Genomic DNA, 18,851 nt, shown 5'->3' on the forward strand with positions numbered 1-18,851 from the left:
ATCACCAGAAGGTATCCAAGGTCCCCAAGGGTCTTATCTCCTTCAGCCAAGCCTTGTCAGAGGCCACAGTACGTCACCTTTGCGGGATATCCACAGCTGGAGTAACGACCGCCAACGGAGACCACCATGAAGAGCGAAAGTGCTACCTTTCCGACAATGCCTGTTTCCTTCTTTTCTCTTGACATCTATGTCCTAGCGACTCCTTCATCTGAAGGGGGGCCATCCTCCAGGAGTCTTGTCAAGTAAAGCCAAGAAGCTTCACCACTTTGCTTGCCGAGGCACCAAAGGTACTGTGTGGAGGAAGAGCATCTTTCAGCCTCAGGAATAATCTAGGGGTCCCCGATTCATCTTGGATCCTGTTCTCCTGTGGCATCTAAGGTACTTTTTGGTGGTTGGACCTGTAGAAGAAAAGCAGAGCATTATTGAACTTATTTGGACTGGGCATAATATGCAAGATAAAGTACAACCTAACTTTTCCCTTTCTGGTTGCCCAAGTGGGGGGATCCTCACACAATATTACAATTTGAGTCTAAAGAAAGTATACTCCGTATTTTCTGAAACTAACCTTCATTTCTTCCTTGATCTATGAAGTTACACATTGCTTAGGATTCTCATGCTTTTTAATAACTGTCAGCTCCCATATGGAGAACCTTGGCGGGGGTGCTCTGTGCCTCTACCCCAAACAAATAGAGGGCAGAAGTAGAGATAACCCCCTCCAATCTTTACAGCCTGCTTTGTACCCTTGCATTCACTTCCAATAAACTCACCTATGGGCCCTCAATGGGAGGGCTCTCTCTCCATGAACTCCCGTGAGGTATAGCATGTGTGAGCACACTCATGTGTTCTTGCTTACTCCACCAAAAGAATCAAGCTGCAACCCACTGATGAAGCCTAACAAGGCCCCAAACATGTCCTTTGTTTCTTGTATTACCACTTGGGGTGGGGGAGCCGCCAATTAGGTTCCGCAGATCGCGGGCTGAAACTGCCAATCTCAGCCTCTGTTCCATGGAACCTCAAGGCTGCTTCTCCCGCCCACAGCACCATCTTCCCACCACCAGCCCTTATCTTTTTTTTAAAGTTTCCCTTCCCCCACCCCCTCCCCACTTACCTCTTTTCATTGGCGGTGGCAGCCCCTCTGCCACTTCTGCCGCGCTTCTGCTGCCGCTCTGTGGTCACCATGGAAATAGAAGAGGGGCTCCATAAGGAGCCCCGTCTTCCAGATCCATGGCAGCCACCTTTCCACAGTATTTTCATTCACTGAACTAGACGCCGCCTGCGTCCCATTCAATGAATGAAAATATTTTTTTTTAACACCCCGAGTTTCTGGATTGAAAATGCAGGGTGCTAAAACCTCAGGACCCTCTGCGGTAGGTCGGATCGGGTCTTATCAGCCTAGGGACCTTTGTCAAAAGCCCTTGCTTCACTCTGGCCTTTAACTCGTGCCCACCGGAGTGGGCATTAATGCTATATTCTATCACAGATGTGACGTGGCATAGCATTTCAGGCTACACTGCTTTAATTGGTGGCTAGATCAAGACTGATTTGCATATTGATGGTAGCATAGATGAGCTACACAATTATGGTATGGAAGGGTGCCACAAGCACAGTTGATGGCTGTTAAGTCCAAGCCTTCCATTCATTATGTTTTGACTAAAGTCACTTAAGGCATACCATAGACAGTTGTAGGCAGACCAGATTATTGTGAAGATGGCATCTGGGGCATTGGAGGATGATACAAGGGTAGTCATTTAGCAGGGCAGGGAGCAAGAGAGACTTCAGTAAACTACAGGAAGACAATGGGCATGTAGTGGGTCTGTGCAGAATTATGTCATGACATTTACCAAGTATGATTAGGCTAAAAGGCTGATAGCCGATTTACACAAGGTGCACATTGGGAATGTATGGTGCAAGGTGGCCAGTGATTGCCTATTGCCGATAGAGAAGTGACTACGGGCGATCCAATTGCAAACAGCAATTAGAAATATGGTTCAAAGAGTGCCACTTGAAGAAGGCCAGCCAGTGGGTTGCTGTTAAGTGGGCTCTATTGAGGGCCACGTGGTTGGCCAGTGAAAGATGAGCGGTATTGTGTGTCAATTAGTGACAGGCCACACTGTAAACCATTACACAATGGGTCACTCCCTTTAGTAAAGTGGTGTGCTGTTGGTTGTTTAGTGGTTAGATGTGCACTGGGGAAATTAGTCACGGGCTCCACACTATGGCAGGCAGCAGTTGTAGACCATGTGTTGGACCCTGTATTGTTCATTCATGTAGCATGCATTTTAGTAAGGGGTCCTGCGATGAGCCACTTATCACAGAGTCACTGAGTGTCTTCTAACAGAGTGGTGGTGCTAGTGGGGCATAGCTCATGGGTTGGAGCGTGGCCGCTACTTGTGTGCCACTGTGTGCATGGCCTGGCTGTAGGTGGCATGGCAACTCAGGGAATGAGCGGGCATGAAGGCAGTTTGGTACTACTCTGGTGTGACTGTTGGGTATAGAGATGTGTGTGAGTGCCAAGAGTGCACCGAAGAATCAATTGCATGCGCCATCACCCCCAGCCCCTCCCGGGCTGTATGCACTAGCTACACACCACATGTTCAGACAAAAGTTGCAACAATTCCCTCAGTGGAATTGTTGGACAATCTACTAATATCATAATTACCTGATGTTCAAATATGCCCTCGTGGCTCTAGAGTTGGTAGGTACACTTGGAAAGCACAGCAAACAAAGGCATTTCCTGATTCAGATGTCATTTTTCATAGCATTAAAATAATCCGCAAATGCTGGAATGTGAACAAGAAGGTCCGTGGAGCCCTTGCATGCAAAGCGTTTTTCACTTTTGTGCACGAAATATCATGTGGTTCTGAATCACAAGAGAAGGGGGTTCATGCGCTCCCCTCCTGTGCGGTTATTAATTATGATTTGACTGGAGAGGGCGTGGACCGGAAAGTGAACTTTGAACCCGTCGAAAAAACGGAACAGTGCCAGACATTCTCGCACCTGTTCTGTGCCGTCCAAGCGATAAGACAGGAAGCGCCTCGTGGGCGTGCAGCGCGCACACGGGACCTCTGCTTCAGGCGTAAACAACGTTAAACTCCGTGGCTGGAAAATAAACACGGGGCAGCGCAAGGGATAAATACACTACTGGCAATCGAGCAGCGAAGTCTCCAAACTGAGCGGGGAAAAGTGTAGAATGGGGCGGCTCAAGACAGGATTTATGAGTCGCTGCTCTTGCAGCAAGTGAGCACAGAAATGTGAGCCTTACATTTTCACGGCAGAGATGGACAAAAAAGGCTATATGGAACGCTCGCCGACTCTGCAAAGTCCAAGCTGCAGTCCTATTCAGGCCCGGATGCGAACAAAATAAGGTTTCATGGATGGACCAATCGTGCTCTGGAGAGGTGTGGGGGTGAATACAATCGTGTCGCCGATGTTTCGCTGGAGATTGGATACTCTCGACGGTAATCATCTGATTTTAAGGCAAATATGGATGCCAAAGAGCCTACAGACCTCTCTTCGATTCCACCGGATTCCAATTATAGCCTAGCGAATTGCCAGGTCAACAGAGACTTCACTTACCGGTACCTCCCGGCTGTGTACATGACTGTATGCCTGGCCGGGATCCTGGGCAATGGCCTGGGCTTGTGGAATCTGTGTGTGAACTGGAAGAAGTGGAATAACCTGAACATCTTGGTGTGCAACCTTGGGGTGGCCGATCTGCTCTACGTGATCACCCTGCCCTTCCTGGCCTCCTACTACATCAACGGCGGCAAGTGGACCTTTGGTCTGGGCTTCTGCAGGGTTACACGCTGCCTTTTTAATGCCAACCTCTATGCCAGCATTGGGTTCCTGACCTGCATCAGCATCCAGCGCTACCTGGGGATCGTCCATCCCATGAAAATGATTGGTCGATTCAGTACCAAGCGATGCTCGCTCCTTGTCAGTGCCGCTGTGTGGGTATGGGTGCTCGTTCAGATCGTGCCGGATTTGCTGTTCACAAAGACCAACGAGAACGCCACCCACTGCTACGATTCCACGTCCAATGAGAGCTTAGGCAAATACTTGCCATACAGCATGACCATAATGGTAACAGGGTTCGTAATCCCTTTTGTGATCATTATTGGATGTTACTCGCATATTCTGGTTGTGTTGGCAAGGAACCAAAATGTGGATCCAATTCTGAAGAGAAGAAGCATCAAACTGGTTGTCATAGTGATGGTCTTGTTTTCAGTCTGTTTCTTTCCTTACCATTTGTTTCGGAACCTTAACTTGTTGGCCAGAGGTTGGCAACTTCGAGGAACTTGTACCCAGACTCTGAGGAACATCTACCTGTCCTACCAGTTGACCCGGGGCTTGGCCTGCATGAACAGTGCCATAAACCCCTTGGTCTACCTGGTGACCAACGAGAACTTTGTGATGATGTTCAGAACTCTCAGCAGAAGGGCCTGGGAGTCGTTCTCCGACATCAAAGCAGGGCGAATGCAAAGGCTTTCTGACAGAAAGAAACTGAATATTATCGCCTGCGAAGAACAGTACGGCGATTCAGGGTTTCTCTAAAACTTGACAAAGTAGCGGACTAAATATTCAGGTATTTTGGTACACAAAAGAAAATCCATTGAGATTGTTTTACTTGAGTGTATATACTATTTACCAATTTAATGTAATGCAATACACAGTCGACAATGTGTATCACAGTGTACGATATGTGTATATATGCACGTATATATGTCAAACGGATGTTAATATTCTACCCCTGCTGACACTTTGCATTGGAAGTGATTTTATACATGGTTATCTGTTTGTTGACCCTGAAATAAGAAAAGTGCCAAAGTGTCCATGAGGGTAAAATACACATTTCTTCCAAAGACAAAATTGCAATAAGTAATATTTAAAATGAAACCATCTTTCTTTTCAAGTAATGCTTTTCTTTTTGTTGTTTCTTGAATCAAATACAATGGTGGAGAAAGTTCCCTTGTCAGATAAACATAAAAGCCTCCACCTACCGATGACTCAATTGTGTAACTGCATTTGTATCCCTGTGTATTTTTGGAAACGGTATGCTCCCATTATCTTACTTTTTGTCATGGCATGATTAACGGCCATGAAAGTGAGGTCAAATGGAACCGTGGGTTTTTGCTATCCTCTCCCTGTAAATACGGCCTAACGACCATCGGGACTTGCTAGGTATCAGTGAGTACACCACACATATTACATGATCAGTTTCCTTTACGAGCGAACCTATCGTTTTGTAAAGGCCCCGAGTGAAAGGCAAGTGTGCTGTAAGAAGGAAACAGGTCCTTCTAACTGTCTTCACATCTGCTTTCGATTCGCATATATCGCGATCATATCACAGCCCCACAGGTGATATAAGGGATGCTGGAGGCTGTCCACTCTCAAGCGTCCCCGGAAGCGCGGGCATTATTCACCTGGTGACGTTGCTTCTGGAAGCTGCGCCACACCCTGCTCAGGAAAGGCGGAGGCATGACAGACGCACGCTCGCACATCATGAGGGAACGAAACCTGGTGTCGCATGAGACCGGGCAGGCCTCTGCGTGCGCACGTTTGTCGCTTAAAAAAACGTACGTGTGTGTAAGCGTGGGGTTTAAGGAAATCTGAATGGAGTGGCGTGAGCAATGGAGTATGAGAAAGCACGTTGTAGTGAGGCAGGTTGACACACATCCCATTTAGCACAATACAGCAGACAATGGGCCTCATTATGAGTGTGGCGGAAAGGCAACAACGGCGCTGGTAGTGCTACCGGTACTGTTGTTATCTCTCCACCACACTACGAGTTCTGCTTGCTGGTGCCGGACGACCAGGCAGGCATACCGGCACCCGCGAGCAGAACTCATGATTGCACCGGCACCGTTATAAACGGTGCCGGTGCAACCATGCTCCCGACCCCCATTCTGCCCTATGATGCAGAATGGGGATCGGGAGGCCGTCATAACGGCACCCCCGAATGGGCAATTACCGGGTCTTCCAAACTCAGCATGACCCGGTTACTGCCCATTCGCGGGTGCCGGAAAAAAAACAACTCCGGCGGCAGCCGTGCCTTTAATAAGGGCACGGCTACCGCCAGAGTTATAGTGAGGGCCAATGCTTCATTTCAATCCCCATATTAGTAACTACAGTGGCAGCCAAGGCCAGCCCTAGGGTTTGCGGGGCGGCATAAGATGTGCGGGCCCCCTTATTTGCATAAATAGCGACCCATGATATTATAGAAAGTTATTTCACAGAACAAGGGCCCGATTCATGGAATTATTTTCACTGCTGAAAAGTGACTTTGCACTGCCGACACAAACCCTGATTCATGGAACTGTGCAAAGTGTACTTTTGCAGTGCCAAGTCATTTTGTATTGTAAACATGACTTTTTGCTGACTGCACTGACTTTGCTCTGCAAAAATACACTTTGCACAGTTCCATGAATCGGGGTTTGTGTCTGCAATGCAAAGTCACTTTTTAGCAGTGCAAAGTCACTTTGAACCGTGCAACAAATTCCATGAATGGGACCGTGTGGCTTTAATATGCAAAATATCATGAGCAGGTACATTAAAAACACTTTTCCATTAGTAAGGCAGGAGACAAATACAATGGCCCTCATTCCGAGTATGGTGGTAGCCATGGAGCAATTAGCTCCACGGCTGCCTCCCATACCAGTACCACCTCCGGCGTCGTTCAATGGGAACTTACCGGTCCACTCTGACCCTGGAGGGACCGGTAAGTCCCCAATGAACAGACGTTCCCCATTCCCAATGGGAACGGGGAGGGCGCTAATAACAGGCTCGCGACTTTCAAGCCCATTATTAGCGCCCTGGTCCCTTAACGGGTCCCGTCCAGAACGGCTGGTCAGACTAGCTGTTCCTGGTGGGACCCGCTAAGTGACCTTGTAGTAGGGCGGTAAGGGATCACCGGCACTGGTTTCCTTACCGGTGCCCGGTATCCCTTACTGCCCACCTTGGAATGACCCCCATTGTGATGTCCGGTATATGATTTTTCCCATGTTAACATTTACCTATGTGGCAATATCAGGAGTGAGGCTTTATTTTCCAGTACCAGACACAATGAGAAGGGAGCCTCATCAATGTACCCCCTGAGCATTCATTGAAGGGGGTGACCAGTCCACAACTGTTTGGCGGGGTGCAGGAATTGAAAGGGAAAACATGGACTCCTATAACAGACTGTTGCAAGGGCAACTGAGCAGGTTAGGTGACTGTTGCTGAGATGTTATGTTTATAGCTTCTGTTAATCATATGCCTTTTTTCTCATTGCTGCTGCAAAACGTGCTGTAAAATGTGGTGTTTCCACTATGGGAGGGATACGGCTGCCTCGCATCACTAGGTGTGGGAACGTCTGGCCCCATAGCAAACATCAAAAGCTGGCACATATGAATATACGCACAGTAAGTGTGCATATTTTAAAATTAAATACACAAGTTTGATTCAAATGTCCTTTCCCCTTAGAAGAATGTGGACCAGACAAAAGAGCATTGGTATTTAAATTTAAAAAACATTAAATTAATCAACACCAAAAAATGACCTGAGAGACGACAATTTCAAATAACTACTCTGGCAAAGTGTAAAAGGGGACCACCTTTTAATCCGAACAATCTGTAGTGAAATGTTCCCAGGAAAACAAAATCCCAGTTAGAGACATGTTTTTTGATGACACTTTTATGTGGTCTTGTGGGTAAGGGTCTGTACTAGGACAAGCTGGGTGAAATCCTTGTAGCGGAACACTTGAGCAAGATTGCAGGACTCAAACATATCCAAGCGGGGGTAGCAGCCACCCTCTGGAAAAAAGTGTGGCCATCTACATGCATCCTCTAATTATGCCCTAAAAAAACACATAGTCAGAATGGGGGAAAATAACATTTCCAGGATTGCAACCTCTGGGCATATATAAATGACTTTCCTGCTCATCGTTTACCCGTACCGCCATATTTGGCTTTGAATAGTGATCTGTTTTTATAAATATGACTTAAAAAGTATACAAACCATAGCAAGATATTCACACAAATGTACACATCCTTATAGAAACATGTTAGGCAGAACATTTTCAATTGTGGCATTAGTCTCCTCTCCTTGAATGGAAGACTGCAAATACCAGAATGCAATTCAGCAGAAAGCACAGCATGGCCTTTGAGTTTTTAAAATGTACTTTCAGGACTTAGACTATTGTGAGAAAATGTTAGTTACCTGTTTGTGTTTCAGAAAATATCACATACTACCAAAAAAAAACAATTTTTGGTGTGTTAAATTTGAACATCTGAAAATAATGTATGTTTAAAACTGCTCTGTGAGATATATTTTAAGTGGCCTGGAGGAGGGTGTGCATTTAGGCATGTAACTGGTGCTTTATGTGTGCTTTTAGAATAAAAATGACCCTTAGCACTTCTTAAGACGGAAATACCTTGCCCAAAACAATGGTCTCTTAAATGAGCCATGATGTGTAAATCGCTGCTGCTTTAAATGCTAGGCTAGAGCAAAGAAAGTGATTAGCAGTAATTATGGGGCCTGCAGCATCCGATGGGCCGCTGGGAGGGGGTATTTGTCTTAAGAGCATCACATTGCCTTGGGGGTTGGCCATGCTCGGAAAAAGGACAAATCGTCCAAGGAAGCAGCACAGCCACTCTTTAAAATAATGTGACCTGCTATAGTCACGGCAGGCACTGGTACATGTGTGGTCCCCCCCTGAGAGCGGGGCCCTCTGCCACTGCACACACTGCACATGCCACGGACCGGCTCTGGTGGTAGCAACACCCATTGTAGTCGACTGAAAATGGGGTCAGGTACAAGACTTTTGATTTGGTTGTAATGACAAGAAAGGCCTCACCCTATGCCTGCCTTTTGACTTCTTCAGATGTGTCCCCTGATGGGTTCATAGATATACATCCATGACACGCATAATTAGGGTTCAAATCCAGGGACGTCATTTGGGGGTCGCCAGAGGTCGCAAGAGCGACCTGTGCCGATTGGCTGGCGACCTCTGCTAATGTCTTGCGACCTCTGAGGGGGCGTGGCCACCACAGCAAGCACGGTGCCGCGTGTGGGTTCCTCCACTTTGCCTCACCTCGCCTTGCGCACAGCAACAGCACGTGTGACTCGTGTGCATCACTGCTGGTTTTCATCCCTCTAGCTCTGAAAGAAGGTAGGAGTGAGAGCAGAACAGCGCGGGAGTGGGTAGTGTGCTCTGCTGGGTGGGTCCTCGTCTCCTTGTCGTGTGGCGTGCTGCTCATGGGTCAGTGCACCTGCCTGCGGCCTGCAGAGCCGTGGCCATCCAGGCAGAACTCACAACGACACCAGCCTCGCACCTTTCTGATTTTGGGGGCTGTCACTCAGGGGTGCTGAGTACATGGGGACTCTGGGGCCCGGCCCCAAGCCCCCATCAGGAGAATTCATTCAGGGCTGAGCCCCATCTGGGGCTGGGCTGGAGAGAAGATGCATTATGTGTCTCTCTCTCCGGCCCGGTCGAGTGTCAGACTCAGCTGAACAACCGTTACCTTGTTGGAATGGTGGGTTGCAGGGGAGCTACTTTGCAAGATGACTTTGCAATGCGAGCGCAAGGGTGGCATAGGGCTGGCTTCTGTTGCAGTTAGCGACGAGCCTGGGACTGGAGGCAGGGTTTGCCCAGGCCCAGACTGCTACAATATTGCAGAGTCCCTCCCTGACCCCACACACGTGTGAAATCAAGAGATAGTTAGCGCCCAGCCAGGCCAGCCTCAACCACCATTATTTATAAATTAACTTTCTGGAGCTAATGAGCCCTCCTCCAGGGTTGGATTGGCCCTACCGTGGCCGAACAAAATTGACCTTGGATTCTGAATGGGCCAGTTTTATGAGCCACCCCTGGGGCCGGTTTTTGCATGCAGCATTCATCAAAGAAAGTTTTCCTTTGATGAATGCTGCATGATAAGCAAAGCCGTGGCGCAGAGTAGCAGAGTGGCAGACACAGGGCCTAATTCACAGAAGCATTTTCAAATGGCAAAACACCATTGGCAAATGTTCTGTGAATTGGGCCCATTCCATTCGCTTGCACAGACCCATGATCTGCCGGCGACGCGGCGCCGCCAGCCAGGATGCAGTCCTGGCCTCACGCACTCTCTCACAGAGTGTCAAAGTAGAACGAAAACAAATGGTGGGGGTGGGGCTGCCCGCCTGTGGCTGGCCCGGATGTGTGAGCTGAGCTGTTTGCTCGTACTTTTTTTTAACTAAATTGCTCTCCTCTGGCTCCTGCGACCGTCTGAGTGTCAGTAATAATGCATAGCCTACCCGGGCCTTGCTAAGTTCCTAATCATTGGCTGAACCTGAGTAAAGTGAAGGAGAAAAAAAGTGTACCGTCTCCTTCATTTCCACTTTCAGTCACAAGATGCAGGTCTAGGCAGGTAAGAAGCTTTACTACTTAATGTTTCCAACTTTCCGTGCATGTTATACGGGTTGAACCCTGTGAGCCCAACAAATTAGCTTTGTAAATATGTTGAAATTGCACTTTAGGCTAGCTTCTATTTCTACAAGCATGAATTCTATTTTTGTTATTTCCAAAAGCACTGAGCGAGGGGTGAGAAAATGTTCAAGAGACTGGGCTAGACTGCCAATACAAGCTGAATTGCCTCTAGCCTCTGTGCACACTTGCCCATCACGACGCATGCTCTCCAATGTGGGCAATTTGACATTCTGCATCAGAGGGTTTACCTTTCGTGAATTGTGGACAGTTAAATGATTGAAATGGATGACCTTATGTGACCTTGTTCCTAAGAGCCACAACAACCGTCACAATAGTGATATGAGGTAACTCGTCATCGGCCAAATGAATACCATTGTGCATGGTGTAGAATGCGCTGCACGTGTGTGCTAGATATTCCAAAGGTACTTCTTGTTGCTTTCTTCTCCATTGGATAGACGCATATTCTCTGTGTTCACAGCGTGCAGCTTGCAGAACGCCAGGCGATTGATTTGATTAGGCTGTTTGTCCAAACACTTTTTATGCACAGTTCACTTCCCATTAGTATCCCAACTGCTCTCGTAGCTGAAACTACAAGCTAAGCTCCCAATGACGACCATTGGGTATTGATCTGCAGCAGCAAACAGGCAGCTCTCTCGGCCAGATAGCTCAGTGGGTTAAAGTGCCTGCTGCAGAGAGGTCTGTATTCTTCAGTCTGGTTTGAATACTGGCAGGACAGACACCGCCTTTCTTCATTATTATTCTAAAGAGTTAGTTCCATAGGGTTGTTGAAATTCATAAGCCCCTGATTTCGGGTTGACGTCTCCGCTTTGAAATGTGCAATATTTTACTGCTGCCCTGATAGTGCTGCATGTCGCTACTAGATTGAAGTCCGAGCACTCTCTGCTGTCCTGTGTTTTTGTCGTTCTTTCTTCTGTGGGTTTGGTTTCGCCATGTCTCTTGCCTGTATGTAGCAGCCATTGTACATTGCTTCTGATGTGTGTGGGTGCTTTCCGTGCCTTCATGTCTCCTGTGTGCACGGTCCCTTCTGCCCTGAGTCTTGTCTCGGATGTGTGCATGCATATTCCCCTTGCTTCCCATCTATGCCTTGAACGCACGCCCTGGCTTCTGTTCAAAAATGGCGATAGATTTATCTAGCCCATTTCCTGCATGCTTGCCATTCCCCTGGGCTGTAAATGACGGGTGTCGCTATATCACATCAGTGGCACTCCTTTTATCCACCTGCACAGATGAAAAGCTCAGTTTGCCCTGTTGCAACTGAAACCTGTGGCTTTATGCCCAAATCTCTGCAGCAGACGCATTGCCCAGTGAGCTATCTTATTGGCTACACGACCTGCAGCTTGAACCCAGACCCAGGTAATTGGTCCATTAACCCACTGAGCTATCTCTGCAGCTGAAGCTGAGTGCCAGGAACGTAGTTGCCCGATATGGGAGCGGTGGTGTCCCCTGGTGGCTCGTGGTTGTTGTGCTGGTGGGCAGCGTCCTTGTGGCCTGCAGGCTACACATGGTTCTCGGGAGTGAGCACATGTTTGGCCGGCTGTCACCCAAGAGCTGGCCTAACTACAGCTCTCTGCCAGTGAGACCATGTTTGGACCGGTACAACTTGCTGGGATGTGGTCAATTAATGCTGCAGGCAGAAACTGCCTCTGGTCATCACCATCCTGGCCTTGGCTGTGAGCGAGTTGATATCACCCACACACCTCCTCCAGGCTACATGCGTCAGACTTAAGACTTGTGTCTGCACATGTGACACAGTACGTGTGTGAATTTTATGTCCATCGGATTGTGTTTGTGCGCTTCTGAATGGGTGGGTCTGTGTGTGTGTACGAACACAGAGGCAAGGGTCTGGGGAAAAACAAGGCCCCATGTTAAGTACCTCGACATGATGCTCCCCTACTCTGATCCTATAGTGTGATAATAATGGCCAACCTGCATCAGTGCTGCTTGCGGCAGGTGGCAGAGGCTTGAGATGAAAACGGAGTTGGGATTTGTGATGTGCCCTCATGTACTTCGAGGAGGTGGCAGCTGGAGGTCTGTTTACTGCTAAATAGGAAAGGGCAGCTGAGCTCCTGGCTAAGAAGGGGGTTGAGTTTGCGGTGACTGAGAGCATGTGTTTGGAGGTGGGCTGGTGGTCCCGCACCTGAAGCCTCCTCCTGCTAAAGTTTATGCTCCACTGGGAAGGCTTCTTCGAGGCATCTCATTGCTCGCTCTCTCTGCTGTGTCTGAAGGACAAAAATGCCACTGTGTTGTAAGATTGGACTGAAGTGGCCCTCGGCCACTGCAACATATCACTATTGTGACGGTTGTTGTTCCACTTAGAGGTGAGTGCTGTATTTGTTTGCTTAAAGAGTGGGTCCCTGAGGTTGTGCAAGATTTCAAGAGCTGTGAAAACTGTGATTACAGGTGTGTGGTCCTTGGCCGCAATCGTGCGCTCAGCAAATTGCACATTAGTGAGTGATGAGGTTTATGGTAAAAACATATGCTCAAGCTTGATGTTGCTGCCACAAAAGCATCTATTGCTGCTGTGTAATCTATTTTTCCAAAAATGTCACTCTCATTTGAAAGTGTAGGCTGTATGTTAACATATCCTGGCAAAAGTGATGCTAAGTTAGACATGGGATTTCAACACTAGGCATGTCACAGGGGTGTTTGGACATATGACCTCCATACCTACAGTAGCAACAGATCGATTCTTGTATGAAATGTCACAATACAGTGATGTCGTAACCATATTTTTCTTACTGTACTGAGGGATAATGCTTTATGATGCCACTTCCTGTGATGTCACGTGGGGGTGTGGCCAAATGACATCACTTCATGTGATGTCACACGGGGCGGGCTCACATGACCACTTCCTGTGATGTCACTCTTGGGGGTGTGGCATTGTGATGTCACTTCCGCTACCCCAGGCATTTTGGTGAAATGACGTCCCTGTTCAAATCGCGGGACCCACGCTGTCCCCTCCTGTGTGTTTAAGAAAGAAAGAAATAATTACAGGCTGCAGCCGGGAATCGAACCATAGTCTTACGCTCTATTGACATTTTACTATACAGTACATGTTTGTTACATGTTCTCATATTTAAAATGTGCGTACATTTTATGCTTGTGCGGATATTGTATACTTCATCAGCAAGGTAATATGAACACCTGTTCTTCTGGTAAATGCGTTTTTGTCATGTTTGCTGTCTTTCAGTCCTGAAAGACAAGCCTGAATGAAATTTGCATATTTCACTTGTATGTCCCGTGACACCTCCCAATGCGCCCCAGAGTCCTCACACTTTATTTTTAGGACTAGCACTCTGCCAAATGACTTGTGTGTCTCACAGACCGAGCAGAAGTCTGTAGGTCACATCCTCCGCGTGTGTTTAGAATCTTCACAAAACATACACTTGTATACAGTGACACTAAATGAGACGTAGTTACATTGACAGTGGAGGGAGGTCCTGAACATCTGGTGTCCCTGGAGCCCTTGAGGAAAGGACTTGGTGACCTCTGGGTGGGTCTCCACCACCTCTTCTACAGTTTCTAGCTGTAGTCATAGCTACCCACGTAATTAGTGAGGCTTTTATTCCAGAGAGAAAGCAGCACTGCCAGTAAAATGTGCAGAGGACATAATAATTTAAACAAGCATTGGCAATGCTAACAATTTTGGTACTTGTAAGACATTGACAGGCATTGGCCAGACATTGCAATAATGGAACTAACTGGACATCAATCCTCGCAGCTGCAAATGGTGCAGTATCTGGCATATAATAGCAATGCCTGGAAAACGCCTATTGAATACCTATACACAAGGCACAACTGCTGGTTTAGCCAATGCTTGGTTTTAATGGGGCCCCGGTGCAACAACAGGTCTACTGCTTATAAATCAAGTGGCTGAAGGCACACTTTGTTAAGATATTTTCATGACAACAGTAGTGCATTTAAAGTACACATTAAGACGTTAACTTGAAGACTGCTTTGAAATAACACTGGCAGTCACGTACAACACACAGGCAGAGGCTGTTGCTTAATAAAGTTAGCTAAAAGGGATGAGAAGAGGTTGTATTTCAGTCCGGGAGAGGCAGGAAGTGGTTAGGAATGGCCATAGGCATTAGCTGGTGGTTAATGGATGTGTAAATAGCCAAACAACACCAACAGGCTGTGTGCCCCTCCTCATATCCCACCTCCCTCTTAGCTGCACACCAATGCAATCGTTTTGGCTTATAGGTGGTGCTAAGCACCACCTATGAGCCAAACCTAAAATGGCATTTAGGTCATAAGAGGGAATAGTGGGTCCTGAAAAACACGAAACGGATAATAGCTGAAAAACCTTATCTTTCAAAGTGATCATGCTTGGCAAATTAAATCAAATAAATTCACAATCCAACAACAAGTGTTTCTGCATTCCTGGTACATTAATCAGTGTGGTACCCAGAAATCACCCGAAGGCTAAATAAAATGCCATGCAGTTTCTAAAAATAACCAAAGATTTAATTCTACATTATTTCATTTTATGATCGATGACAGATATAATTTTCATACACAATAAAAGGGTTGGCTCTGTGTGGTATTGACAGTTATTCTGATTCCAATTGTTTATAATATACACATGTTAATAACTATCTGGGCTAAGGATATCTTCAACAGCATGTATACAGGGGCACTGGTCACAGAATTCCACATTTTGTTCTTTGTGTGAAATGATTTTAATATAGCAATAATCCTGCGCTCTGCATGCTACACCGGCCGGTAACAACCCAGGGCCCAAGTCACAGGCCTGACGAAGCGAGGGCTGTAACGCCAAGTCCCAGTGCCGTTACTCGGCTTGTGTAGCCCACAGAATGCAGGATTATTGCTATTAGCACCCCAAGGCAAACCCTCAATGTGCTAATAGCAATGAAAACAATTTAAAAACCTGCCCGCGCTTCTTCGTTCGCAGCAGCGGCCGGTGTCAGTCAGGCAAGGTTTCCCTGGAAATGGAAGGCGGACCTCTGCACAGAGTCTCACTTCCATTTCCATGGTTTCACCAGGAAGCCGCGTGACCCAGCCAAAGGAGCCCTGAAGAGGAAGGTAAGGAGATTTTCGGGAAGGGGGACTGCTGCTGGAGGAGCAAAATCGTTGTAGGGACTGGATTAGGATGCAAGAGGCAGGGGAGGTGAGAACACAGCAGTTCGGGGTGTGGCGACCATTCAGGATGCTCGGAACCTGCGCTTGCATCGGTAGATCCATCCCGTGTTTGGAGCAACCTGATTGGGTGATGCACCCGCCGGGGTTGCTAGTCATTTGCGCAGGGTTGTGCTGTTTAGTAGGGTAGCGACCAGAAAGGTATCAGCAAGATTCCTCCCTCCCTTTTGCAGTTTTGAGTTGTGCTCAGCCATTCGCAGTGGTTAAGGTGTCCGCCCCTTGGCAGACACTCGCCTTGTACTGTGTCACAGAGAGGTGCAAATAAGAAGCCTGGATCACGAATATGGTGAGCAGGCGCTTTGCTTTAATTATATAATAATGTGCATTCTGATGAAGTGCTTCATGCTGGATTCCTCCCGCTTCTAAGCGTTGTAACCGCAGATGTTATTAATAACCATGTTAATGGTACATATGGTCACACAGCAAGAGGACTTTGCCTTTGTGGCAGAGGCTGCTCCACATGATATCATTTGATCGAGTGCCGTCTCAGGCCCAGAAGAGCAGGAGTTCTACTTATATGTTCTTTTATTCAGATGTTTCGTAAGGCCCAAAAGGCCGCTGTTTCCAGCCGCTTGTCAGCAAAATTGGAAAAAGAAAACGAGGGACACAGAGGCGGAGGCAGTTGACCTAGACAGGAAGCATGTTCTGTGGGTGAACTGATATAGCTGTAGAGATTGGCAGCATGGTACTAGATCAAGATAGAGAAAAAGTGGGAGTCAAAGTGGCTACCTGTTTTAGCGATGGGGCCATTACGTTTTACATGAGAGCAGTATTTGTATATATCGCTCTTTTTTATCGGCTGTCTCACTGACACATGTCTCCACTGTTTTGGCCCCAATGCAGCTCTGATGCACACTGTGCACACCCTTCTGAGATGCTGTTTATCACTTCACCACTAGGTGGCTCCTTGTCATTCAACAAGGATCAATGCATGCGCTGATCCTGGCCACAAACAAACTACAAAGGCCATGTGCTAAGTGGGTATTAGGAGGCTTGTGATCTTCCGACTCGCGTACTCGGTCCTACCGTGCTCCATGGCTACTGTTGTAATGTGCTTACTAGCTGAGTGGATGACATCACTGCTAAATGGAATGTAGTGATGTCAGTGTGAGTGGAGTGTTGGTGTGTGTGGGTTCTAAGCTTGGCAGTTGGAGTTATGCTGACTTGGAAGGACATGCCAATGTTTTGTTCCTGGCATTGAACTACAATAAATCTACTTAATAACTTACCTGCTGGCTCGGGTGTTCAATCAGCTTCCAAGTTATTACACTGGCGACGAGGATGGGATTCCTGTCGTGGAGGGGGCAGACCAGATCCAGGAAACATTGCCCTCCATATAATACATGTCCTTGAGGAAGTCAGCAAGTAGGGGCCCACAGTTGTTGGACTAGGCTTATTCCTTCCTCAGCAGGCCGGGCGGTGCTGAATTGAGGACCTAGTGGGCACACAGTCCGGTGTGCAGAGTTAACAGCAGCAGCTGTTCCAGTGTGGGCCGACTGTCCCAGTTACCGGGTGGTTCTGGGAACGGTAATTTATCGGCACACAGTTCGGTGTGCGGTACCTGGGAAGCTTCTGCCATCTGTATCAAGCTGGCCGGGTGGAGTTTGTGCTGGCAGATCCCCAGCAGGTGTATGGAAACTGTACGGCACACGTGTCGGTGTGCGGTGTAATCCGGAGGCTCCCGGTGCACAAGTCATTGTGCAGCAGTGAGAACGCGGTGTGCCTGTACGCTGACCGCGGCATCTTTGTCGGCTCTGCTGAGGAGCGGCGCACTAGGAGGTGGTCGTCGCCACTTGACTCTCAGGCAGAGGTCTGCATTGGTGAGGTGCTGAAGGAGAGCGGTACCGAGTGCCGACATGCACTTAACCGCTGAACATCAATCGAGCGTTTGCCCGGGTGAGCATGGTGGTCCGCTCTGTGTTTCAAGGAGGAGCGTGACGGGGAGGCGGTGCCCCGGCGTTGCGGACTCCATGGAAACCGCGGCTATCGTTGAGCTGCGGAGATGTTGCCGCAGCTGCAGCTCAAGCCTAATGGTGACGTTGCCTTTCTCTGGGCATGCGTCCCAGCACCAGGAGCTGGAACGCGGTTGGGTCACTCACTGGAGGGCCAACCGGCGTTCAGGAGTGACGTCGGCCTGGTCGGGGCGTGCGTTCCAGTGTGCTGGGCTGGAACGCAAGGAAGTGCTTCGTTTGCGTTGCTCATACGGAGCTCTAGACTACTGTTCCTTACTTTCACATGTTGCCGGAAGGAAATTGGAGCATGGCAACGATGTGGATTTGGATGTCCTGATGGAAAGGGTGTTAGTGGACACCCAAAGGGACTTCATGTGGAGTGGTGAACTCGTTTTGGGAAGACGCAGTGACGTGAACTGTTTACACTGCTGTTTTATCAGGTTGGGCGCGAGACATGATTCGCCTGCAGCCTGCGACCTGAGTCGTGCTGTGTGGGTTTTGGAGGTGTTAGATCTTTTGTCACAGCGGTTTGTTTTGATGCAGAGGGTGTTCCTGTGTTTGGGGAACCTGTTTCACTAGTGAGATTTTAATATTACCGGTTGTGTAGTGTGTGCGTGTGCATGGGCCCGTATGAGTGAATAGTGCGCGCGCTGAGAGTTGTGTATGGGTGATTGCTTTGTGTTGTATTGAGAAATTGCAATCTTGTGTGCTAATGAGAAGTTGTTGAGTGTGTTCCTGCATTATTTTATATTACATTGCATATTGTTTTCTCTCATTCAATGATTCTTTGCAGATGGAACTGTTCATTACTTAAAATGTTTTCTTGCAGGTTGTATTTCCATTATTGGAGGTACGGACTCGTGGGTGGGGGCACTTGCGGGTTGAATTGCTTTGTGAACAGCATTGTTTATCCTGTGCTGTGTGTATTTATATGCGCCTACAGTTATCCTTTACCAATAATTACGTGATATAATGCATTTTTACACATCATTTTGTATTTAAAATGTGTGCAATGTTTTGCGTGTATGCCAACCATCCGGTTTTGGGGTTTGCATTGGTGCGTGAGGTGAACGTTGCGTTGTGTAGGAGTGGTTGGTTATTGAGGTGTTCTGCTGGGGTGCAGCAGGTGAGGCTGGACCTGGGGTCCATGATGAGTGGCGAGTGTGCTGCGTTGGTGCAGTTTGGCCGGACCAGGGGTCCATTAAGTGAAGTGCGCTGCGTTTTGCGTTCGCAGGAGGCTGGACCTGGGGTCCATGGTATGTGGTAGGTGTGCT

General features: G+C 47.9%; 1 protein-coding gene across 1 annotated transcript; it reads left to right on the forward strand.

Moving 5' to 3' along the window:
• The first annotated feature begins 3,032 nt into the window (after nt 1–3,032).
• On the forward strand, nt 3,033–5,933 carry LOC138580645 (P2Y purinoceptor 1-like). Its single transcript, XM_069651345.1, has one exon. It carries the CDS (start codon nt 3,484–3,486, stop codon nt 4,552–4,554), a length of 1,071 nt encoding a protein of 356 aa, XP_069507446.1. The 5' UTR covers nt 3,033–3,483; the 3' UTR covers nt 4,555–5,933.
• The last annotated feature ends 12,918 nt before the right edge of the window (nt 5,934–18,851 follow it).

This window comes from Ambystoma mexicanum, chromosome 3p, assembly GCF_040938575.1.
Source record: "Ambystoma mexicanum isolate Mex_15411 chromosome 3p, UKY_AmexF1_1, whole genome shotgun sequence".
In the NCBI taxonomy this organism is placed as follows: Eukaryota; Metazoa; Chordata; class Amphibia; order Caudata; family Ambystomatidae; genus Ambystoma; species Ambystoma mexicanum.